This window comes from Notolepis coatsorum (genome assembly GCF_963971535.1).
Source record: "Notolepis coatsorum genome assembly, chromosome: 4".
Taxonomy (NCBI): domain Eukaryota; kingdom Metazoa; phylum Chordata; class Actinopteri; order Aulopiformes; family Paralepididae; genus Notolepis; species Notolepis coatsorum.
The window spans coordinates 33,524,329-33,549,922 of NC_140168.1; the positions used below are offsets into that span (position 1 = coordinate 33,524,329).

The 25,594-nt window shown below is 42.7% G+C and overlaps 1 protein-coding gene across 2 annotated transcripts in view; it reads left to right on the forward strand.

Moving 5' to 3' along the window:
• Window positions 1-20,628, forward strand: part of lpcat1 (lysophosphatidylcholine acyltransferase 1) — an 87,102-nt gene extending 66,474 nt beyond the window's left edge. For both annotated transcript variants that reach the window (XM_084312905.1, XM_084312906.1), the window contains 4 exons: window positions 3,671-3,824; window positions 17,931-18,029; window positions 18,116-18,257; window positions 18,775-20,628. In XM_084312905.1, the coding sequence (XP_084169031.1) occupies window positions 3,671-3,824; window positions 17,931-18,029; window positions 18,116-18,257; window positions 18,775-18,899 (520 nt within the window). In that variant the 3' untranslated portion in view covers window positions 18,900-20,628. The remainder of the gene's footprint in view (window positions 1-3,670; window positions 3,825-17,930; window positions 18,030-18,115; window positions 18,258-18,774) is intronic.
• Window positions 20,629-25,594: the final 4,966 nt, after the last annotated feature.

Below are 25,594 nucleotides of genomic sequence, written 5' to 3' on the forward strand. Positions count from 1 at the left end.
AATGTGGAAGGAGTTTGACTGGAAGGTCAAGGTCAGGTACTTTAGGACTCCTCAAGTTCTCTCCGGATTTGCTGGTGGGTCCTCACCACTATGTTGGAGAGGATGTGGAATGATCGGAGATCATACACATATTTTCTGGGACTGTCCAAGGGTGCAGACATTTTGGGTGAATATCAAAAATGAGATTAAAACCATTCTAGATCTTGACTTACCTCTGAATCCATCGTACTATATCTTGGGATGTATACCGAAAGGCACATACTATGGAGATACGTTATACATCTTGAGAGTGATACTGTTAATAGCAAGGAAAATGATAACTATGGCATGGTTACAAAATCAACCACCGACAATCAAACAATGGACCCAGAGATTGAGACAGATGTATACAATGGAGAAATGACTGCACAATTGCAACTGAAAAAAGATATGTTTATGCAGAGATGGTCACTTGTAACCTTGTACCTGGATACACACTAGCATGAGTCTGACCCTCCTGACCCTCCTCCCTCCCTCTTTTTGTTTTTGTTTTGTTAAATAATTTCTTTTCCTTTTGTTAAATTTATTTTTCTATGAATTTTTTTCGTTTCTTATCCTACTGTATGTCCTTAAAAAAAGAAGAAAATGTAATAATTCCCCCCTCCCTGGGTTGTTTATGAGGCGTACTCGGATTATACTGCTTATTTTGATTAGGCTGAATACTTTGAAAACAAATTGAATAAGATGGAAGAGCCTGAGTAACAAATGTCATTGACTATATGAATCAAATATATACTGTATGATCAATGCAATGTGATGTTCATTATGACACAAAATAAAAGAAAGTAAAAAAAAAAAAATACACCTGAGCAGTGTTGTGCTAGTTACTGAAAAATAGTAACTCAGTTACTTTACTAGTTACTTCATTTCAAAGTAACTTCGTTACTGTACTAGTTACTTACACCCAAAAGTAATGAGTTACTGTGAAAAGTAACTATTTAGTTATTTAAAAAAAAAAGATAAAAAAAAAAGATTGCTCCCGAGTCCCATGCCCTATAGTACTCAAAATCGGTTGATCAACTTGACAGTTTCCATTCACATCACCGAACTCTGCTAAGCAATGTGGTCTAGATACAAACACAAATCTGACACAAACAAATGTTGTCCCGAGTCATATAATAAGAAGTGCGCCGGTTGAAGGAACAGCCTTGATGTCGCCGGAGCGTTTCATTATAACCATTATAATTCAAGGGTACTACGACTATGCTTGCACCTCATGGTACCAAAGCACCTCAAAGGCGCTTAAAACAAAATTACAAACATCACAAAACAAACTGGTCAGACTACTACTTGACCTTACTCCTAAAACCCACCTCACCCCTGCCCACTTTGACAACCTAGGATGGCTTAGAGTAGACGACAGAGTACAGCAACTTGCAATGGGCCTGGTCTACAAGATACACTATACGACCGGGGTACCCATGTACATGTCAAAATACTTCCCAAAGGTCAGTGAATACCACAACCACTACACCAGAGGAAGCTCAACAAACCCAGATTCGGCTCAAACAAGGGAATAACGTTTCGCAATTATGCCACAACAATGTGGAACGCCCTACCCAAAGCTAGGGGTAACAGTACTGTATATTTGAATACCGTTTATGTCACAAATGTATCAGTACTAAATACCTATATGTCCCTATGCCATAAATGTCATGTATGTTGTGTATGTCATAAATGTCTATATGAATTGAAAATGGGGGACCCTGATGGAAACAAGACAAACGTCTTTCTCAGGTCTGCATCCCCTTAACAATTGTATGTATTGAGCCGTACTGTATTGTACCCATTCTGCAATCTGTTAAATAAAGTTTTCATTCATTCACCATCTTGCAAGTTGCAACGTTGTTTAAGATATCAATCAAAGCATTGCAACGTTAGAATAGTTAGGATATCAATTGTGCATGAAAGGACTATATTTATATTGTTTGATTAGTATTATGAGATTCCCTGGCAGATTTCGTACAGTCAAAATCCGTTGATCAACTTGAGTTTCAGTGAACACATTGCACTGACTCACCAAAGTCTGCGGTGGTTGAGATGTAGTAACGTTACGTTAGTCCAGTTGACTCCAGCAGCGCCTCAAACATGTTCTTTATCTCGTTTCCATGTTGTATATTAATTATCTCTCCAAGTAGTTGCTAAATGGTTTGTTAGTTTGTTACTGCGTTCTTTTTATGTAGATTCATAGCGAGCGTTTGTTTTGTTTACAATAGAGAGGGTCTATTTCTTTCCGTAGCCGCATTTCTTGCGCACTTCTAATTGGCCAGTGGCCAGACTCGCCTCGTATCATTCTACGCGGGTGGGGATGAGGATAATAATAATAATCACTACCGCTCGCTATCAATCTACGCCGTATATAACGCAAATAACGCAGTGACGAACCATTCAGTAACGTAAGTAGCGTTACTGAATTTCAAAAGTAATGCGTTAGAGTACTAGTTGCGGCAAAAAGTAACTTCGTTTCTGTAACGCGTTACTTTGTAACGCGTTAGTCCCAACACTGCACCTGAGTGAATTCTAGTATAAAATAAAAAATAAAGAAATTTCTTTTCTTTTCTAAAACGTTAATCGTGACTTAAAATAAATAGTGGCATTAAAGGAATTGTGCGTTAACGCGTTAACTTTGACAGCCTTAATAAAACCGTATTATTGGATACAGTCTGGCGAGGGGACATCCCAGAATTAGATCCTGAGTTTGACTGGGATGATATTTGGACTAATGTTACATAAGCCTCCCGCAACCCTAATCACCAGCAAATACATTTAAATTATATCCATAGGTTGTATCTCACACCTAGGAAGCTGTAAGCTATGGGACTGGTGGCCGACTCCTGGTGCACTTTGTGCGCTCTGGGGACCACTGGCACTTATATGCACACGTTTTGGGATTGCCCACCGGCCACCAGTGGCATGTTTTTGGAAATCCTTGACAGCTAAACTTTCAAACATAATGTAACTTGACAATCCCACTGCTCCTAAATGATATATCACTGCTACCGGCAACAGAAAATACTCATTCTGGTGGGCGTTACTGCAGCCAAGAAGCTGATAACCATGAGGTGGAAAGAACCTGAGAGGCTCACAATGATTAATTGGTCTCTGACACTGTTGGATATAATTTATATGGAAATCTCTACTGCACGGGTGATTGGGGTTGGACAGGCCGGCAACATCTTTTGTGGTGTCAATTGTGGTGTCTGTAATAGTATAAGTAGATTTTTTTTGTTCTGTGTTTATTATTTTTGTTATTGCTAATGTCATTGTTGTTATTAGTATTGTGAGGTTATTGTTACTATATTGTTACTGTATTGTGTGTAAGAAATACAAATATTTGATCAAAAAAATTATAATGATTATATAAAATATGGACTGGAATAATCATGATTCAATGAATGAATTGGAATGGAATGGAACTGTCTTTTTAAAGCTGCTGTGCACTAAAACCTTAGTGGTTGGACAAATTGTTTACATTGTTTTAGCTACTATTAAATGGCTTGATCCTGTGGTTTTTATATTGCACTATTGTACTGCCCTTGAGAACACTGCACATTCCATTGTACGTGGCTCTGCTGTGTATGACGACGATAAATTGAATTGAATTGAATCGTGCAGTGCTCCGTTTGTGCAGGCTGAGAGCGGGGACCACAGACGTGGTGCTGCAACAGCAGGCCAGCAGAGCCAGGAAGCTGTGGGGAGACCGGCTCGGCCTGGAGGACTTCGCTCTGTACCTCAGCCTGCCAGTCACAGACTTCCTCTCACACATCCACAGCCTCTTTGACCAGGTACACAAACAGGCTTTTGAGTTTCCCTTTTCTTTGTCACTCTTAACACTTCGCTCTTAACACTTTAATCGCAGAAAACGCCGGAACTCGTCTTTCCTAGCCATGCTCATTCTGCCGAAGACGCCGTAACTCGTCTTTGATGTCAATATTTCAAAAATCTGTCATCGAAATCATATTTCCTTTCCGGAGCCCTGAGACACACTGCTGATCTCCTCTCAACTCTCTAGCGGTTCAAGAGCGCCATCTGGTGGCCGATCGGCAGATTGCCAACCGGAAATTAACCTTTGAACCGGTAGTGCTCATCCATATGTGGTCCGGCCACTCGCTATCGTTAGAGAGACTCCGTCTTGATACAGTGAACATCGATCGGTGCAAATAACTCGAAAAAACAACATGATTTGGACGTATATACTATTATACAACCTGGAAATGGATCGGGCATTTCTACATCCCATAATAGAAAAAATTCTGTTCCACGCTCATCTGCCAGCGGCGCGAGGAAGCCACGGTAAGATTCAGCGTTATATTCTAACGTGTTCTTTACTAACTGCTCTGATGAACATATGACCCACTCTGGATGAATCATCTAACGCTGCCCACGGAATTATAAGCGATCCCCCGCCCATCCGGTCATCATCAGATGATACGTAGAAACTTCTAGAAGCACATCCAGTTGAAATTTTTTATCTCGCACAGATTCCTACCAAACTGTATTTGATCATCAATATAATGCATTTAGGGCTATAAATCACGTTCTGAAGAAAGCTGCAGAAAACGATAAAAACATACTTATACTTTAGACCATATTTTAGTATGAATATGTGAATGAAAACGTTTAACGTTGCTACACCCTGAACAATACATATAGGACATTGAATGGGCCATAATAATGGCAATTTAGCAATAGAATTTAAAAAGTTATAGCCCTGCAAAGAAGGGGAACTTCTCCATGTTAAATAGGGCTGGCGAGGGATGGTAAATTATGAATTTAACCCCGGCGATTAAAGTGTTAACACTTTATAGAACACAGGCATTAAAGCGTTCCGTCTTGGGACGGATTTCCGTCAATTTGATTTGGAGTTCCGTCCATTTGATTCGGAGTCTGACGGATTTCCCGTCAATTGGCTACCTGGAATAATATGATTTGTAGATGCATACAGATTGAAACTAAATTGAGCCAATCAGAGGCGTCAAATATCATGAAAAAGGGAATTTCTTTCCTACCGGGGCTGCGCCAAGCAGAGTCATGGTGAGCAATAATGGCAGGACGCACGCAGCGACTCGAGAGACAGGATTACGCTAATAGTTTGTCGTCGGAAATGTATAATAATCGCAAGATACATTCAGACTGTTGGATCTAAATAAATGGATTTATGGACACATTTATGCCCGGACCACAAAGCTTATCGAAGGGTTAGCGGAGGCGCGATGGCTCTACCGGAGTCTGTCAGCCTGTTATATGAAAATGTAATTGCACTAACGTTACGCACGCCTGCTATACCGATTAGCTAACGTTAGCATAATAACGTTAATGGAAGGAGAAGCCGGCCGCTAAAAAGAAAACCCACCGCGGTGTTCTCAGATGAAAAGGATGAGTGGGGCCACCCAACAAAAGAACGTTTCGAGAGGAATGGAAGTTTGAAGATAGCGGTGCTGTAGTGGTGAGTTGTTAACTTGTTCCGTGTGCCGTAGTCAAAAAGAAAGTATGTATCAAAGTATGTCAAAAAGAAAAACATAAACAACACATTTGTCATTGTCGTGTTACTTCACAGTACAAATACGTGAGTCCTCTGCTGTGGTTGTGAGTATCCTTTATTAGCTTAACTCCGTAGCAACATCACACAGGTGTATCTGTACACAGTCTCCTCCCCACCGTATGTATATATTCTCTCCCCACCGTATGTATATTTCTCTCCCACCCACCCACCCCCTCCTAATGTACAGTCTCCTCCCCATCATATGTATATATTTTCTGTTAGGATCTCTGGGTAACCGTAGTGTATTATTTGCATATCGTATATGTCACAAATGTAACATTACTATATACCTGTAGTATGTCATGTATGTCCCTATGCCATAAATGTTGTGTATGTCATAAATGTCACTATGAATTGAAAATGGGGGGACCCTGATGTAAACAAGATGAAAGTCTTTCTCTGGTCTGCATCCTCTTAACAATTGTGTGTATTGAGCCGTACTGTATTGTACCCATTCTGCAATCTGTTAAATATTGATTGATTGTTATTAACAGATTGCAGAATGGGTACAATACAGTACAGCTCAATACACACAATTGTTAAGGGGATGCAGACCAGAGAAAGACTTTCGTTTGGTTTACATGAATTTTCAATTCATCATAACATATGACATACATGACATACAGATAGACAGTACTGCTACATCTATACATTTATGACATACCAGATTTACAAATACAGTATTGTTTGTGATACAATAAGAGTCTAAAAAAGAGAGTATATACATTTGATGAAGAAACTACATTGGAGGAGGTTGGGTAGGTTGGGGGGGGGGAACTGGACATTGGAGGTGGTTGGTGGGGTGGGGGTTGGGTAGGCGGGGTGGGGTGGGGGTAACTGTACATTGGATTATCGACGAAACCGAAACAAGTAGGCTCCCTTAACACTTTGGATGCCACGCCATGTTTTCCTTTTACCCCCTTGATGCCCAAACCCACTCCAATGTTAACTTAATATTGCCTAATCTATGTTTTAAATTATGGCTATGTGTCTAATCTGCCTGTCGCTTATCAAAGACTCATTTTCCAGTCAACATTGTCGAGGCAGATTGTTTTTTTATCGCTTAAATCACTCGTTTTCGCGGAAAAAACAACCCTATGATGATAATCGTCTTTTACTGGAATATTCCAGAACGTTGTCATTTGTCGGCCTATTTATGAATCGTTTTCAAATAAACGCTAGATGATCGATAGTATATGTGTGCGCACGCACGCTCGTGCCGCGCGCTGATAATCGCTGCTCTTATTTCCTGATGGCTTTTACAGTGAAACAGCAATATCACATATAGTGGAAACGCTTATATCTCCGTGAAAACGAGTCTGATTATCCTAAGACTGATAACATAGATTCCTTACCTGACATCAGATGGTATCCAAATAGTATATTCCAATTCCTGATCACCATTCGAAAAAATCGATAATTGAATTGATCCAGCGTGTGTACAGTATAACACATATTCGCTGTGGCACCAAGGTTCCAGAATGAACTCTGGTAGACCCCGGTTACATCAGTGAGAAGTAAAATGTGGAGTCAGAAATCCGTTCTCCCATTCAGAGTCCAATCCAAAAGGGTGATTTACCATCTGGGAGATGATAGGGGGCGCTTTTTTCACATCTGAGCGCCGGCGGTGCCTGGATCTCCAACGGTAGGCTCGCTTGATGCAATATGATTTCAGATCGCTAATAAAAAAAAAAAAAAAATGAGAAATCTCGTGATGGGCATTCAACGGTCGGGGCGTAAACCCGAGATATCTCGGGCGTGGCATCCAAAGTGTTAAAACGCTAACGCTATTAAAACAAATACAGTGGAGGTTAAAATAAGAATATGACTTGGCCTGAAAAAAAAGTTCAGTCAGGAGATTTTTTTTTGCTTTAATCCCTGAGAACAACAGAGCAGTGCATCGCTCTTAACACTTTATAGAACAACAGAGCAGTGCATCGCTCTTAACACTATAGAACAACAGAGCAGTGCATCGCTCTTAACACTTTATAGAACAACAGAGCAGTGCTTAACACTTTATAGAACAGAGCAGTGCATCGCTCTTAACACTATAGAACAACAGAGCAGTGCATCGCTCTTAACACTTTATAGAACAACAGAGCAGTGCTTAACACTTTATAGAACAGAGCAGTGCATCGCTCTACTTTATATAACAACAGAGCAGTGCATTGCTCTTAACACTATAGAACAACAGAGCAGTGCATCGCTCTTAACACTTTATAGAACAACAGAGCAGTGCATCGCTCTTAACACTTTGGTTGCCACTTGTTAACATGGTAAAACGTGGTTGAATGCCAGCACCCACTTCAATGATAGCGTTGTGAACGCATAATCTCTGTTTTAAATTATGGTTATGTGTCTAATCTGCCCGTCGTTTATCAATGACTTGTTTGCAGTCAACATTGTCGAAAAGGATTGTTTTTTAATCGGTTAATTTCCGTTTTATAAGCATTTTGAAAAGCCCTCGTTTTTCAGGAAAATATATAGATTCCGTGATAAACGGCATTTACTGGAATATTCGGGCATACACAAAAAACATTGTCATTTTTCGTCCTATTTATGAATCGTTTTCAAATAAACGCTAGATAGTATATGTGTACTTATGCACGCTATATAAGCGATCTGAAAAATATATTCGCTCATTTCCTGATCAGCGCACACGCACACACACACACACATGGGGCACACGCTGATATATAGGTCAAAACAGATCCGATTACCCCAAGACTGGTAAAATAAATTGCTTACCTCAGATCAGATGTTCTTCAAAAAGATTATTCCAATTCCTGATTGCCATTCCAAATATCGATCACGTTTATTGATTCAGCGTTGGGTACTGTAAATATGTATTCCACGCGTTTTCCGGCTCGGCGATCACTTGGGTCTCTTCAGATGCCTCGCCGGAAAAGTAAAATGAGGAGGCTGGACCCCCCCCCCCCCCATCAGTCTAATCCAATGGGGTGCAGTTACACAGGGAGAGACGATAGCGGGCGGTATTTTCCCAATGGAGCTCAGAGAGAGTCTGCAGCACTAGCGTGAGGCTCGATTGAGGAAATATGAATTCAAATCGCTAATAAAAAAGAATACGACAAACAAACGCTATATAGCGTTGCTGGCATTCAACTGGCGGCATGAAATAACGACAACGCGTCCTTGGCACTCAAAGTGTTAACACTTTATAGAACAACAGAGCAGTGCATCACTCTTAACACTATAGAACAACAGAGCAGTGCATCACTCTTAACACTATAGAACAACAGAGCAGTGCATCGCTCTTAACACTTTATAGAACAACAGATCAGTGCATCGCTCTTAACACTATAGAACAACAGAGCAGTGCATCGCCCTTAACACTTTATAGAACAACAGAGCAGTGCATCGCTCTTAACACTTTATAGAACAACAGAGCAGTGCATCGCTCTTAACACTTTATAGAACAACAGAGCAGTGCATCGCTCTTAACACTATAGAACAACAGAGCAGTGCATCCCTCTTAACACTATAGAACAACAGAGCAGTGCATCCCTCTTAACACTTTATAGAACAACAGAGCAGTGCATCGCTCTTAACACTTTATAGAACAACAGAGCAGTGCATCGCTCTTAACACTATAGAACAACAGAGCAGTGCATCGCTCTTAACACTTTATAGAACAACAGAGCAGTGCATCGCTCTTAACACTTTATAGAACAACAGAGCAGTGCATCGCTCTTAACACTATAGAACAACAGAGCAGTGCATCGCTCCTACTGTAACACTTTATAGAACAACAGAGCAGTGCATCGCTCTTGACACTTTATAGAACAACAGAGCAGTGCATCCCTCTTAACACTATAGAACAACAGAGCAGTGCATCGCTCCTAACACTTTATAGAACAACAGAGCAGTGCATCGCTCTTAACACTTTATAGAACAACAGAGCAGTGCATCGCTCTTAACACTATAGAACAACAGAGCAGTGCATCGCTCCTAACACTTTATAGAACAACAGAGCAGTGCATCGCTCTTAACACTATAGAACAACAGAGCAGTGCATCGCTGTTAACACATTCACTGCCAGCAGCAGGGGGCGCTGATCCCCCTTCATCGCCAGGTCTTTATTCAATGGATATAGTTTTAGACTGCAACATTTGCGAGTGCTTAAAATATATCTTATATTATATCTATATAGAGCGGCACGGTGGTGTAGTGGTTAACACTGTCGCCTCACAGCAAGAAGGTCCAGGGTTCGATTCCCGCTTGGGGACCAGGTTTCCATGATGCCAGTTACCCAGGTGGGGTATCTCCCAGGCCTTTCTGTGTGGAGTTTGCATGTTCTCCCCGTGCTCGCAAGGGTTTCCCCCCCGATAAGATAAACCCAATGGAAAAACATGCACAACAACAAGATCGCTAACGCTGTGGCGTCCTTGACGAAGACGGACAGGAGCACTTGGATTGGTCCCCTGGCGCGGCTCACGTTGACGCCTGTCTGCTCCCGGCTGCCCTTGGGGGGGAAGGGCGACGGGATGGGTTAATCGCAGATACGAATTGCATGCATGCATCGCATGTGTGCCAATTGATGACCTCGGAGCAGGTCCTAAATTATTATCCTAAATTATTATTATTATTATCCTAAATTATTATGGGTCTAATAACGCCGTTGAGTCTCAGTGAGTTGCTTCCAGTCAACATGCCCGAGACAGATTGTTTTTTCATCCGTATGTAGAAGGGTGGATTATCCCTGCTTGTGGGAGTAGTAGTACACAGACACTGGGTAGTAGGATACTATAGAATTCGACCTATATGTACCCCCGTCTTTGGCCCGGAACGTCGTTCTGGAGGGCTTGCAGCAGGAGTGGATGGGGCCCAGGGTTTACTAACCTGGGGACTGGTACTCTGGTCTCCCTCGCCTTCCAAGGCGGTCAGCAGTAGCTCCCCACACACTCTCACTTCCCCCAGTACCTCCGACAGCCCTCCCACACCCAGTGACTGTCAGTTCAATAGTATTATTGGGCTCCCCTTTAAGCAGTACCCTTCCTTGACCACCTGTATAGACCCTTCAAATGCTATTCTGTGAATGGGGTGTAAGGGTTAAATAATTATGCAGTCACAATATTTACCCAGGGGTGAGATTAGCAAATGGAAGAAACAGACACAATAAGGTCTACTTTGTATTGAAGCCTGGGCAGGTTATCAGTTACAGATAATACTTCAGATTTATTCATACAGGGCACCGGGTGCTCTCACTGATGATGTAGGGGAAACTATTCCCACCATAGGCACCGCATGCTCAATACATTAATAACACCCCGCTTGTACTAGGGGAGACCCAGGCATAAAGTAGAGAAACATTGGGAATTCAAATAACAAGAATAATAAAATACCAAAAGAAAACCAAGCAAATGTGGGCCCACGTTACCAAAATAAAACCTACACTAAAGCCGGCTTAAATTGTTTGGGGTACCCCTTAGACACTGGTTGTTGGCGTTCACTGGAATGGACGTTGATGTCGATACTCGAGGTACCGTTCGTACTTAGCCAAGATGGCGGAACCACTCTTATCCCCTCTCGTCCAGGTGACAAGATGGCGTCTGCGATCCCGCGAGCACAGCCAGCGGGCTGGGCGAACAGCATGGGCAGTGGTTAGCTGGAGGAGCGTGCTGTGATGGCGACCTCTGCTGGTGGGAAGAGGCGTCCTCTGTAACGTCTGGGGAACGTCCACTGCTGGCTGTTGCTTGCTGCTGTCGCGCGAACTGCTAATACTGTTGCTACCCTAAACACAGCTAAGCTTCGGGTCTGGATGCACCCTCCTGCTATATCGGTTGTACTACTAACGCAACGTGGCTGACTATACCACCGGTCTTCAGCGCCGCGCGCCCGGTAGTCTACTGGAGTCAGACGGAGCCGTTAGCAGCATGCTAATACACCGCACACTTACTACTATAACCCGTTAACTATAGACGTTATTCCCGTTAACTCTAGACGTTAGTCCTTCGTTCTGTATCGCTTACTCACACACTATCGCTGGTACTTCTAGGATAACCCGTCAACTAGCAAGTACTTCTTATCACCCGTTGCTCGTTCCAACGGGGCTCTTCCAGAGCACACGCCCGCTGTGACTGCGACTGTTCACGGTCAAGTCCACTGCCGAAGAGAGCTTCCTGGTCCTCTCGCTCCCAGGTAACTCCCTCTTCCTCGTTGCTTCCCTCTCTCCTCCGCTCCACCTGCCACCACTGCCACTTCGCCCCCTGCTGGCAACCGCCACTGATCCCACTCTAGGACCACTCCAGAAAGGGAAAAGGTGCTTCAATGTTATTGTTAGTGATCCATACTGAAGCCGGAGAAGAGTAGCACCTCACCTCGTTATTAGACTGGGTGAGCTATCCAAAGGAACACTGTTTATCACACGTTATACACACACAGGGAAAGTAACAGTTAGTTAGCACTTCTGAATACTTAGTCGAATATTCAGGCTGCTACACGTACATTTCCGTTTTATACCGTTTTGAAGAGTATGGTTTGGGTGCTTTTCAGTAATTCCAGGAAAAAGACGAGAAAAAGGCATTTGACTGTAATCCAGTCATCACGTTGTAATTTTTCGGCTGAATATCTAATCATCCTGAAATCAACGCTAGATTATCATTATTATGTCTCCTCGTGCATACATGAAATGAGCGGGGCGCTCAACCCCCCCCCCCGCGCAGCCAACGGTAAACAGCCATACACGGTCCACACAGATAGCTGTGATCGCGGTAGAAATAAATGTCAGATCAACAATCAAATTTATATATAATGTTTTTACCTTGTATCTGATTTAATGCAAAAGAGATAATCCAAATATCTGATTGCAATTCCAAATAATGCTTGTGGAGGTCCGTACCACACTACCAACCGTTTCACAATGACGGGCGGGCGGAGTTACTGTTCGATGCCATCGTTGTATAGAACTGGCTTGCCTGAGTATTTAAACCCCGCCCGCCCGGCTCAGATCGGTTTCTAAAATACACCAGCCCATTTTCAATGAGATGCAATAGCTCCGCCTGGCAGTAGAGGGCGGTGTTGACCGTCTGCCAGCTTAGACAGGGTCTGAAGGCTATACCAGAGGCTGCAGCTATGAATTATGAATAGATATAGCGAATAAACTAAATAACAATCCCAAAAACGAGTAAACTCGTTTCTGGCGCTGAACACATGGCGGGCAATAACGAGTTAACTCGTTTCCGGCGCAGATTGTGTTAACACTTTATAGAACAACAGAGCAGTGCATCGCTCTTAACACTTTAGAATAACATAGCAGTGCATCGCTCTTAACTTAACAACAGAGCAGTGCATCACTCTTAACTGTACATTGCTCTTAAAGGGGCTATGTATTGCTATTCCTAGCACTATTTGGGCAACTTTACACAATTCCTGTTAGTCTATTGAAGACATTTGTAATTGTTTTATATTTCTAATCAAGTACTCAAAACCATCATTTTTCAGCCTCAAGAAATCAGGCTGTTATGGCCTGGCTCCGCCCATAAGCACTTTGAGTGACAGTGCCACACAGTCTGCACTGGTAGAGGGAGGGAGGGAGGGGGGGAAGAGAGAGAGAGAGAGAGAGAGAGAGAGAGAGAGAGAGAGAGGGAGGGGGTGGGAGAGAGAGAGAGAGAGAAAAAAAAAGACGGCAGCTTGTGGTTTTTTTCTTTCTTTCTTTCAATCTCCCGTTTGCGTGTGTGTGGCGCGCTGCAGGTCCCCCCCCCCCCCCCCCCAAGTGCTCTCTATCTCTCTCCCTCTCTCTTCCTTTCTCTCCCTCTCGGCGATGAGAGTCCGCCGGCAGCTTGTGGTTTTTTTTTCTTCTTTCTTTCAATCTCCCGTTTGCGTGTGTGTGGCGCGCTGCAGGTCCCCCCCCCCCCCCCCCCCCAAGTGCTCTCTATCTCTCTCCCTCTCTCTTCCTTTCTCTCCCTCTCGGCGATGAGAGTCCGCCGGCAGCTTGTGGTTTTTTTTTCTTCTTTCTTTCAATCTCCCGTTTGCGTGTGTGTGGCGCGCTGCAGGTCCCCCCCGCCCCCCCCCCCCCTTCCCAAGTGCTCTCTATCTCTCTCTCTCTCTCTCCCCATGCAGAGTATGAGGAAATGGTTTTGCTGTGTACAGTCAGTCTAGGTAGAATGTGGGCGGGCATTAGCTACAACCACAGAGCCAATCACATCACTGTCTGCTACCCAGCGGCCGTATGACGTATATCGGCCGTTCAAATAAAAATGGCCTGATTTACTGGAGGAGGAAAGGGGCTGGGCTGAAACACCGCACGCCCCCCAATCCGCCAATATGGTATTTAGACACTAAAACACATTGATACGAACTCCTTTTTTTTTTGATCCACTTTTTCTCCCATTTTTCTATATTTTCTCCCATCCCAATTTCGTATCATCCAATTCAACCCTCCCCTGTCACGAACGCTGTTTCTTGCCTCCCACAAGCCGGCTGCAATGTGGACTAAGTCATACATAGCACAAGTCCCCTCCGGTACTTGAGGTAACAGCAGTCGCATCTTTTCACCTGCGCAGCTCAATCTCTCAGTGTCTAGGAGTAACGCGTGGGAGGCTCACGCTGCCCCCGAGACTTCCTGATTCTACTGCGCAGGCGCACCAACCGACTTGTAGGAGTCGCTTGTTCACAACGCCCGATCCCCACCCTTCAGTTTCCCTCCCCGTAATACGGCCAATGTGTATTACTGCGGACGACCAGCTAAACTGAAAACAATGTGGAGAGCTGGATTCGAACACGCGAATCCTAGCGTCTCCACACTGGTGGCGAGTGCCTTGCCCACTACACCACCTAGCCGCCCACATTGATACGAACTCCTATTACTATAATACAATGCTAGAGACTGAAAAATGACATTTATAATACATAGCCCCTTTAACACTTTGAGTTTATTTACAAAGTTCAGTTCTAAATTACTTTATAGATAAATGATCATTTAATGCAACCAAGAAATGAACAGATTTCAGTCCTTGGCCCACATCAGGTAGGGGGATAACTTGAAGCCTTTCACACATGCACTGCACTCCTGACAATCTGCACATTAATCAGATTGTAATCAGTATGTGCGAACGTGGAGTTTACCCTCCCAGCACCCAAGTCCTAAATCTGCGTAATGACAAACCGAGCCCAGTCGGAACACAAGCAGGTCATTGTTTTCAGAATTCACACAGCGAGTGAGTGGGTGTATTGGTTAACGTTGACTAACCATGTTCCATACACAATGATGTTGTGTACAGATGGTCTTTTCCCACTGGTAGTTTAATGAAAATGTATGGCTTTAGTCTCATCAAGAGCGAGTTTGCGAGACGCGCTCAATATGTTCCTATCAGCAAAGTCGTACATTTATATTAAATGTGTGCTTCTCACAGGGTTTCAGTCTGTATGAACCGATTACTAAGTGGTCATCATTTGTTAAATAGGTCAGCTTTTGCGCAATAATGCTTTGGAACGGGATGTTTAAAAAAAATATCAAATCAAGATGATATGCTGGCCAGTTCGCTTCGCTGTCTGACTGAGGATGAGAGATATGACACACTGTTTGCTCGTCATCCAAAAACGTTTACATAAATTTACATTTTATGAGTAATACAAACATTTTGGATTGATTGTAAATCATTTATATACAGTTTCACGTCAAAAAAATTTGTGGTCGCTTATTTCTCTCTGTACGGACCCTAATTCATTGAATTTCAAACCTTTATTTGGCCCTCATTTGCAACGATGTCGAGTATGCCAGTTGAATAAATATTTTTATTGATGATCTTCATACTGAGGCGGAGGAAGTGTTTTCCCAGCTCTACCTCGGCACACCGCTCACCCAAACCAAGCGCAGTATTTCCTAGTGAGTCCTATCGCAATCTATTTTTTTTCATTTAATTTCAAACCTTTATTTAAACTCGAAAGGCAATTCTTACAGTCATGGCGAGTGTACATACAGAGTTAAGCAAAACATACAGAGTTAAGCAAAAAAAAGGCATATAAAATCACACAGCATATACAATCATAACAATTAGACAAGTAAGGATAACAATAAATTAAAACATGTACAACTTGATTGGAGATCAACGTTTTAAACTCTGCAATAGAGGGGGAAATCTCAAGCTTTAAGGACTGTTGGAGTTCATTCCATGAGCTAGGGGCAGCAAAATGCAGATTTACCCTGTTCCGAGCCAACTCAGGGGACCATAAGGACCAACCAGTCACTAGAACGGGTTCCATAGGTACCACAATTCCATTCCAATAATGATGTAGTATGCGGAGGTAGCTTTACCATTAACACTTTGGATGCCACGCCGTGTTTTCCTTTTTACCCCCTTGATGCCCAAACCCACTCCAATGTTAACTTAATATCGCCTAATCTATGTTTTAAATTATGGCTGTCTAATCTGCCCGTCGCTTATCAAAGACTCATTTTCCAGTCAACATTGTCAAGGCAGATTGTTTTTTTATCGCTTCATTTCCGTTTGATAGCATTTTGAAAATCACTCGTTTTCGCGGAAAAAACTACCCATTCTATGATAATCGCCTTTTACTGGAATATTCCAGAACGTTGTCATTTGTCGACCTATTTATGAATCGTTTTCAAATAAACGCTAGATGATCGATAGTATATGTGTGCGCACGCACGCTCGTGCCGCGCGCTGATAATCGCTGCTCTTATTTCCTGATGGCTTTTACAGTGAAACAGCAATATCACATATAGTGGAAACGCTTATATCTCCGTGAAAACGAGTCTGATTATCCTAAGACTGATAACATAGATTCCTTACCTGACATCAGATGGTATCCAAATGGTATATTCCAATTCCTGATCACCATTCGAAAAAATCGATAATTGTATTGATCAACCGTGCATACAGTAGAACACATGATTCCCCGCGGCTCAGCGGCTCCAGAATGAACTCTGGTAACCCCGGCTGCATCAGTGAGATGTAAAATGTGGAGTCAGAAATCTTTTATCCCATTCACTTTCATTGAGTCCAATCCAAAAGGGTGATTTATCATCTGGGAGATGATAGGGGGCGCTTTTTTCACATCTGAGAGCCTGGGGTGACTGGAATATCCAACGGTAGGCTCGCTTGATGCAATATGATTTCAGATCGCTAATAAAAAATAAATAAAAGAAAAAACAGAGAAATCTCGTGATGGGCATTCAACGGTCGGGGGGTAACCCGAGAAATCTCGGGCGTGGCATCCAAAGTGTTAAGGGCCTTGAAAATGCACAAATACCAGTGTTTGTTGCGTCTCTCCAAGGGCCAACCAACCTTCTCATAAAAGGACACGGTGATGAGTGTCATATCTATCATTAGTGATGAATCTAAGGGTAAATTGATATACAGAGTCCAATGATTTAAGGGTTGAGGCCGCAGCAAGCCTATAAATTACATCACCTATAGTCCAGGACTGATAAGAAAACTGCTTCGACAACTCTCCTCCTACTAATCAAAGGAAAGCTGGTTCTGTTTCTGTATAGGAAGACACTTTTTTGGAGGCAAGGTTGTCCACTTGGAATTTAAATGTACATTTCTCATCGAGCCACACACCAAGATATTTATATTCAGTGAAACTTAGAAATGTGTTTTGTGTCTATAATTTGCACATTTGATAGAATTTGTGTATGAATGTGTAGATGTTTTTTTAGTCATTTTTACCATCCTACATGTACAAATCTTTGCAAAATGCATATGAAAGGTTCTATGGAGTTCAGTAACACACCCATGTTAGACAGTGTCCTCTACTGATATCCATAGGGCTGCATGGAGACTTCTGATCCTAGTCTGAAGAGATATGCACTGTGTCCCTGTTGTTTCTGTATCAGCCCAGTCACTCACCATGAGACAAGCAGCCCAGGCTTCCTCCTCAACACATGGGTTGAAGGACAACTGTGGCGTTTGTGAAATACAACTTATTTAAGTAAATGTATACTGGTCTAAAACATTGTAAAAAAAATATATATATATATATATATATATATATATATAATAAAAAAGAAAACGCTTTCTCTCTCTCTCTCTCTCTCTCTCTTTTTTTCAAATTCAAAGGTGCTTTATTGGCGCAGCAATATGCCAAAGCAGTTTACAACATATTACAACAAATTATCATATCAAATAATTTTTTTTATAAAAATTTAATAAATAAATAATGATGATGATAATAATGAATGAAAAGGTTGACACCAACTGCAAACTAGCAGTATAATACAGTACAAAATATACATACATACATACATACATACATACATACATACATACATACATACATACATACATACATACATACATACATACATACATACATACATAAAATAAGACATTTGATCTCTCTCTCTCTCTCCCCCTCTCCCCAGCACGGAGAAGGAAAGATAGACATCAGAGAGTACGTCATTGCTCTGTCTGTCGCGTGTCGGCCGTCGAGGTCTAAGGAGACCCTCAGATTGGCCTTCAAGGTGAGTCGTCTTTCCTCTGCTGTTAAGTGCGTTCTAACGCTGCTCTCTGAACCTCTGACTCCAAAACGCGCGTGCCGTCTCCGTAGATGTACGAGCGAGAGGAGACCGGGGCCGTGGAGGAGCAGGAGCTGGCTACTATCCTCCGAGCGGCGCTGGGAGTGGAGACGGTGGACGTCTCGCAGATCTTCCTCGCCGTCGACACGCAAGACACGGGGAAGATCACCTACGGTGAGGAGCACGGGACCGCTACTTACACACAAGATACATTTCCTGGTATCCCATTCCCACTTTATCCAATCAGGAAAGATAAACTCCACACTGCAAAAATGGTCTGACAAAAATAAGGCATTTTTTATTTGTTTTTTTAAGCAAATAATGTGCTTGAATAACAACAAACAAACAATAATCTGCCAGCAAATTTGGCTTGGCAAGATTTCTTGAAATAAGTACAAATATCTAGGGCTCTCTCTCTCCTGATTGGATAAAGTGAGACGGGATACCAGAAAATGAATTGTGTGTTTACTGCAGAGCGGAGGGACTGGGAGACCCATGTTACTGACCAAACAGTGATGGCTGTCGGAATGTAAAGCTACTTAAGATAAGATGAGATAAGATAAGATATTCCTTTATTGATCCCCTTAACTTATTTAAACTAAATAATACCACTTAGAGCACCTTTTTTTTAAGGGAAAATATAGGATATAGACCATCTATCCTTATCCTTTTCTCTCTCTTCTTTCCCTAGATGAGATCCATCGTCTGATGGAGAAACACCCAGACTTCACTGAGCAGTTCCTTCTTCCCCAGCGCCCCCTGGTGTCACAGACCAACGGCTGCAACGGCCGGAGCCACCAGAAGAAAGACGACTAAAGGATGGACCAAGATCTTCCGCTGATCTGTCCACTTCCTGTTATCTCTGCTATACGTTACAGCTAGTCTACCAAGACATGGGGGGGGGCAAAGAAAGATGAAGAAAGATAGGATTATTTTGGATGGAGGAGGGAGAGAGACGCGGGAGAAGTTGAGAAGAAGTCGGGCGGAACGACAGGGGAGAGGAGGCATGAAAACACAGGTATGACGAGGGAGGCGGAGGGAGAGGTGGATGGAGAGAAGTGACGAGGCGAGGAGGAAAGCGGGAGATCTCTAACTCGTGCTCCGTCGCCTCTGTCTCTTTTTCCCTCTGAGCAGTTTTTTTTTGTTTCGTTTCTTTTGAGACGGCAAGACAATGTAGAAGCATGGTATTTTAAAACAGAAAAAAAAAACGCTCTCCAAAGTCGGCTATTTATTTTTAAGTGGTTTTCAGGATGTGTACAGGATAAATATTTATTGTTCCTTTTGTTTTTATCTAATACTTGATGGAAATAGCACTCAAGGGGGTTTTGTTGGGTGTCTTGTTTCAGCCCTATTGTAGGCTGGCTGTGATTCAGGGGAGTGCTGTGGTTAATTTCAGGCCATTGGACTTTTATAGCACAGTAGTCAGTCAGCATTCCAATTGGCCATTATCTTCCTTGAAAATGATCGCTTCCCTACATGGCTCTACAAGGCGTGTGATTGGCAAAGCTTTGTAAAGCTTTGCGGTGCTTTTAACGCGATATGGGAAAACGGGACATTCCAAGTACAAGGAAACAAATCGGGGTGCAGGGGCTATTCCTCACTGCCCTTCATTGCCAGACTGGTCCTGCATTCAGTGCTGGTGCTATAGGTTGTTGTTGTTGCCATACCAAATTATTCTGCAGCAAGTGGACTAAACCTGGCACCCATCCCAGGGAAGATGTTACTTCATACTATCTCACTGCCTTAGGATTATGAACCAAAGGAACTTGTATCAGAAAGACAAGGGAACGGTTGACCAGGATGAAGAAAATCGGACCAAAACTCATTGAAAGGACTTCCTCGTACCTCTCGGTAGCACCTCTATAATGTTCTGATGGACGTTTGGTGACTGATTTGATGGCTGTTTTTAAGCTAACTGTGAACCGCTTCTTGTTGCCTTTCAGAAGCACGTGTACAAGATCTGAATGGCTGTTGCGACTTATATGGTGGCTGTTTTTAACTAAATGTGAATCTCAATACCTTTTCAGGGAAACGCTTTTCTTCTATGAAGGTGTATCGTTCATTTGTCTGTGGTCCCCTTCAGATAAAAGTCCCCCAAACAGATCTCGAAATATCATTTGAACCCTTTCACTACCACACTACAGACGGTTAACTGCCTGTAGTGTGGTAGTGAAAGGGTTAACCTTCTGTAGGGTGGTTGTGAAAGGGTTAACCCTTTGGTAGTGTGGTAGTGAAAGGGTTAATTCTGATTTTAGGACAATAGGCTAAGGTTCAGGAAGGGCAAACCTTGCCCCTAAGAACCTGTTCACTGTACACTCTTGCAAAGCTTCAGTTTTCTCTGGCTTTGTTGATTTAAAAACATTAATCTACTACAGCCTCATCTCAAATGACACACTTACTACATTTTACATGTGTGGCATTGGTTCTTCTACGTTTCTTTTTTTTAATTAAGATTCAGTTTTCAAGAAACAAAATCTCTTGAATGTGAATGTACAAAATCAGTGCTCCTTGCCTTTATTTTACAAATAAAAAAAACCTGTGTTTATGTAGTAGTTGTCTATTTCTATCACTAGAGGGAGCTCCGCTCATTCGATTAATCTTCAGAGAGGGTTTGATATGTACCCCCCCCCCCCCTTCCTCAACTGATGTAATTTCTTTCTCCTGTGGCTGAATCAATAGATTCTCACATCATTACTTGAATCACCGTTGGAGGATGCTATCACTTAATCACATAATTGAGCAGAAGAAGCTTTAGTTTGTATTAATTTTCATCTTTCTTCTCCTTTCGCTGCTTCTTCCCCTCCTTTTGCATCTAAGCGGAGTGATGATCACTGCACACAGCCACAGGCGATAGTTATTGGCTCCGTCTTCCAAAACGAGACTGTATCACTCCACGTTATGACGTTCCTTTCATCACTCAATAATGGTCCACTGGGTGGCGCTAGCCCCCTGATCTAGACAGTCCATGAAGACCGCGCACCGCTACCCACCTGATGGACGGGAGGGGGAAAGCATTACCTCATCCCTTCCTTTCATTCCTTCAGGTAAAAATAGACAGATTAAGCTTGGGCTTTGATGAGAGCTACAGAGAGGGGTGTGTGGGGGGGGGGGGGGGGGGGGTAGAGAGATGGAGGAGACTAAATGGATCGTTCTGCTCCAAATCCAATTCCTAATAGCTGGAGGGAGGGTGGGGAGGGGGCAGTCAAAGAAAGAGAGGGAGAGGGGGGGGGGGGGGGGGGGGGGGGTGGAGATATCACGTCTAACAATTAAGACCTGCCTCCCGGGCCAAAAGAAGCAGCTTTGTTGAGAACATATAAATTGCTCATTGAGCTCTCCCTCTCTGCAGTCTCTCTCAGATACCCCCTTTGCCTCGATGGAATACCATATAAAAGATATCTACAGCTGCCTGCAGCTCTCCGCGGTGGAGACCTGGAACCTGTTCACGGCAGTTATGGGTTCCATCTCCCAGCGACAGCCTGGCGAGTCCCCACAGTAGATCCCCCCCTTAACTGCACATTTCAGTGTCTTTTTAAGAGTTGTCCTGTTGCTGTTTGTTGTGCAGGCAACGCTGATGAGCTTTTGGTAGCTCATGTATGCTCGGAAATGGCGCTACTGTTGTTAGTGCGTTCTACTGGGCAATTTGCATCTCAAAAGTGTCATTGGTGTAACAAAATAGGCAAAAGCTCTCAAAATGTTGCCTATAAAGGTTAATCCATTTCACAACGCTTAAATAGCAATGCTTGACCTAAATAGTGAGCTTAGGCTTTTATTCATGAGTGGTTGGTTTTCAGCTGTTGCTCAGTTCTCTTTCTCTACGCCGATGGATTCAATTGGCTTAGATATTTATTTATCCATAGCAAGCAATGTTGGTAAAAACAAACACTTTCCTATACATGCTCATCCTCTAACTTTCTGCTTTGCCTCCGCAGGGCCTGGGTCAAACATTAGGCCAACATGTACAGTGTTTCCCCTAGGATTTTCTTTCAGGGGGGGTGGTAGGCCCCCCAAAACTACTAGTGTTGTCGCGGGGCGCGTGTGTCACCGATACGTGGTGTCAATAGTGTCGTCATAGACCTGCGCAGTAAGGCGGTTGTTAGTATCGGTGCATTTCTCTACACTGAGCTGAAATTAAACGATTGCATAAATTAGGTAAATAAATATTAACACATAAATTTACTTATTACAATTTTACATACAGTAGTGACAACACACATATGAACTATTTACAATACATGGGACAGTGTTTCCCACAGGATTTTCTCGGAATGGATTTGGTAGGTTTTTTCTGTGTCTCCGTAGTAGACCGTGCCGCACCACCGTTTTAAAGTCTTAGTGAATTGATTGATTTATATGAAAACCAACGTATGTATAATTTAGCTAGCGCGCCAACGTTACTGTGATTAAAGCAAACTTTAATAATAAAAAAAAAAAAAAAAAAATACATTTTATTATAATTTTTTCAGGGGGGGCAGGGGGTCTCGTTAGCGGGGCTGGCCGCCCCGCCAGGGCAATGGTAGGGGAAACACTGATGTATACCTTACTGTAATTTATTGGAGAAACCTAATGTAAGGTGTACATTAGTGAAAGCTAAAGCTGTAATGAATCACCCTGGATTACTCACAGGCACTGATGAACCCATGAAGGCAAAATCAACCAAACAAACATTATAAATGTAATTTCATAACTCAATGGAGGCCAAACCCGAGATAAGTCGGGTTAACTCGCCATGCGTTGGGCGCCAGACCCAAGATTTTTCGGGTTTTGGTCGTTTATTCCTTTATTCGATATTTGTATTCATTATTAATCCAGGGACCTTGGTGTTGCCATAGGGAATGAGTCTGAGGTCGCCAAAGTGCAATACCGGCCGCATCCAGATAGACGGCGGTATCGAGCACCCTTTGTAACCTTGTATCGTGGCCTCTGTAATGGCCAGATGTGTCCGGTTCCTTGTCGGGCGAGGGGAGCGGTTCTCCCGGTTCCATTGAAGCGTGTCAAATATCCCTGATCCATATGTTGTGGTGGGTTATGCCGTCGACCAAATGGACATTGGATGTACCAGATGGCGATCAAACAATTGGAATATTATTTTTGGAATACTCCCGATCACAGGTAAGGACGATCTGATGTCAATTTTACCTTGATCCTGCAATGCTTTTATACCGATCGGGCTGATAAGCGTTTTTAGTGTTCAATACGAATGCTGTTACTGACAATCAAATAATCAGAAACGACCCCCCCCCCCCCCCCCCTTTCATGCATTCATGAATCATGATGAAACATAATACCTATGATATAGATTTGATTTCAGAATAATAGCATGTACAGGCAAGAAACGGCAACGTCTATAGTGGAATTGACATATAAGGCTATAACTCAGCATTTCATGAATTACCCTAGACCGCTCTAAAACCATACTGGTATTCCCCACGGTATAACACGGGAACGTAAGGATGGAAAAATTCATTCTTTTTCACATATTGAACGATAGATAGGTGATGTCAAATGGGCCATAGTATTGTATCCATAGCTATAATATAGAATATAGTTATAGCTCTACAAACAAGGTGACGCACTCGTTTAAAGCGTGGCCTAGCTACAGTGGGCCCCGACTAATAGCTGGCGCTGAATGAGTTAATACATAATAATAATAATAAAACAACAAAAACATGTGAAGAAACTGAATCTCAAGTTGTACAGAATTTTCATTCGGTTTTAAATCCCAAGATGCTTTTCCTTATGTGAACTGTTGGCAGGCTCAAAGAGTGTATTGTTTTTTGACTTCTTAAAGCTGCAGTAGGCAACTTCCGGAGAAATGATCAAGAGTGAGTTTACCTCAAGAAAGGTTTTCCACAGATTCCCAGAGGCACCAGCAGCTTTAAAGGACCGTACCAGTCTAAATTTTGACATTGCACCCTTACCAGAGATTGCCCCTGTCTTTAACACATTCCTCTCTCTCGCTCTCTCTCTCTCTCTCTACCCTGCCCCCACCACTTCTAAGTGATCGCCAGACTGCCACAGTGCCTCTGTGGATGATAACCTTGGCCAGTGTCTTATCTGCTTACAGCCGGAGTTGAACAAACACGCGTACATAGGAGATGATAGTTTAACAAGTATAAACTAATATCTATAGATATTTACATTATATACACGTATGAAAAACAAGTGCTATCTTTCAACAGGCAATGTGGATGGGAGAAAGAACAGGTGAAACAGTAATAAAACACAAATATGTACATGCAATAGCAACTGGGGTACATAAGAAAGATAAAAAATAGAATAGAGCTGATAACGGATCAATTTGAGGTATGGGGGCGACGGCCTCTTGGCCATCACCACGGGACGTCCACCACTTTGGTCATCACCACGAGACGTCCACTCACAAGGAGACTGGGACAGACGTTAGACAGTTTGCATGTTTGTGATGGGTGGACATAGCAATAGATACATGTAGTAACTAACTAGTAAGCATATATGTGATTAGAATCAGAGTACATAAGAGAATTGTGAAATTAAGTAATGAATAGAACTAAGAACAACTGCAAGCGTATGTATACAAGATGGGATACAAGACGATGGCTCAGGGCCATATGCCCCGGGGGCAGGAGAAACCACTCAGAATAGGTCAAGGCAGAGCAGGTATGGTTCGATGCTGCAGGTCAGACAGAAGCTGATCCATGATCTCAGTGCTGCACATAAACCAATGTGGGGGTAAAACTCACTGCAATCTTGGCCATCACCCCGAGACATCCACCACCTTGGCCAACACTATGAGACAACCACTCAGAGAGATAGGGACAGGGGTTAGAGTTCCCATGTTTGTAGTGGGCAGAATTGGAGCAATAAATAAATGTAATAAGCATATATATGCATACATGGTGACAATAGAATCAAAGTATATAAGAGAATTGTGAAATTAAGTAATAGATGGAACTAAGAACTACTGCAAGAGTATGTATACAGGATGGGATACAAGACGATGGCTCAGGGCCATATGCGGGGGGGGGGGGGGGGGCAGGAGAAACCACTCAGATTTGGTTAATTATAATTTACTCAAGCATAGTAACAGACACAATATTTCTCACACTGGGAATACATTCCCTGAGGTCCATAGATGTCCCTAGATACCAAGAACATGCAAATGGATCTTGTAGAAGTGGAGCAATCTACTTGGGTATCTACTTTTAGGCACATTTTCAGAAAATATGGCTAGGGCTTAACCTGTTAGAACCGTGAATGAAATCGACTGTAAATACAGTTACTTTTTATTATGGAATTGCAACGCGGATTTTTGCTAAACGTTCACAGAAAGGTAGATAAACTAACTGCGGTCTAATTTATGCCAATAACGTTCAGTTTTGTGGTAGATAATCCAGAAAAATAAGAGAAATTAAGAAAATTCATCCACAAGTACTTTTCTGTACAGTAGCTGGCTTGAGCTGGGTAGTGTCGTTTTTCGAAATTCCGATGCTCATTGAAAGCCCAGTGTCCTTCATCATAATGACTACAAACAA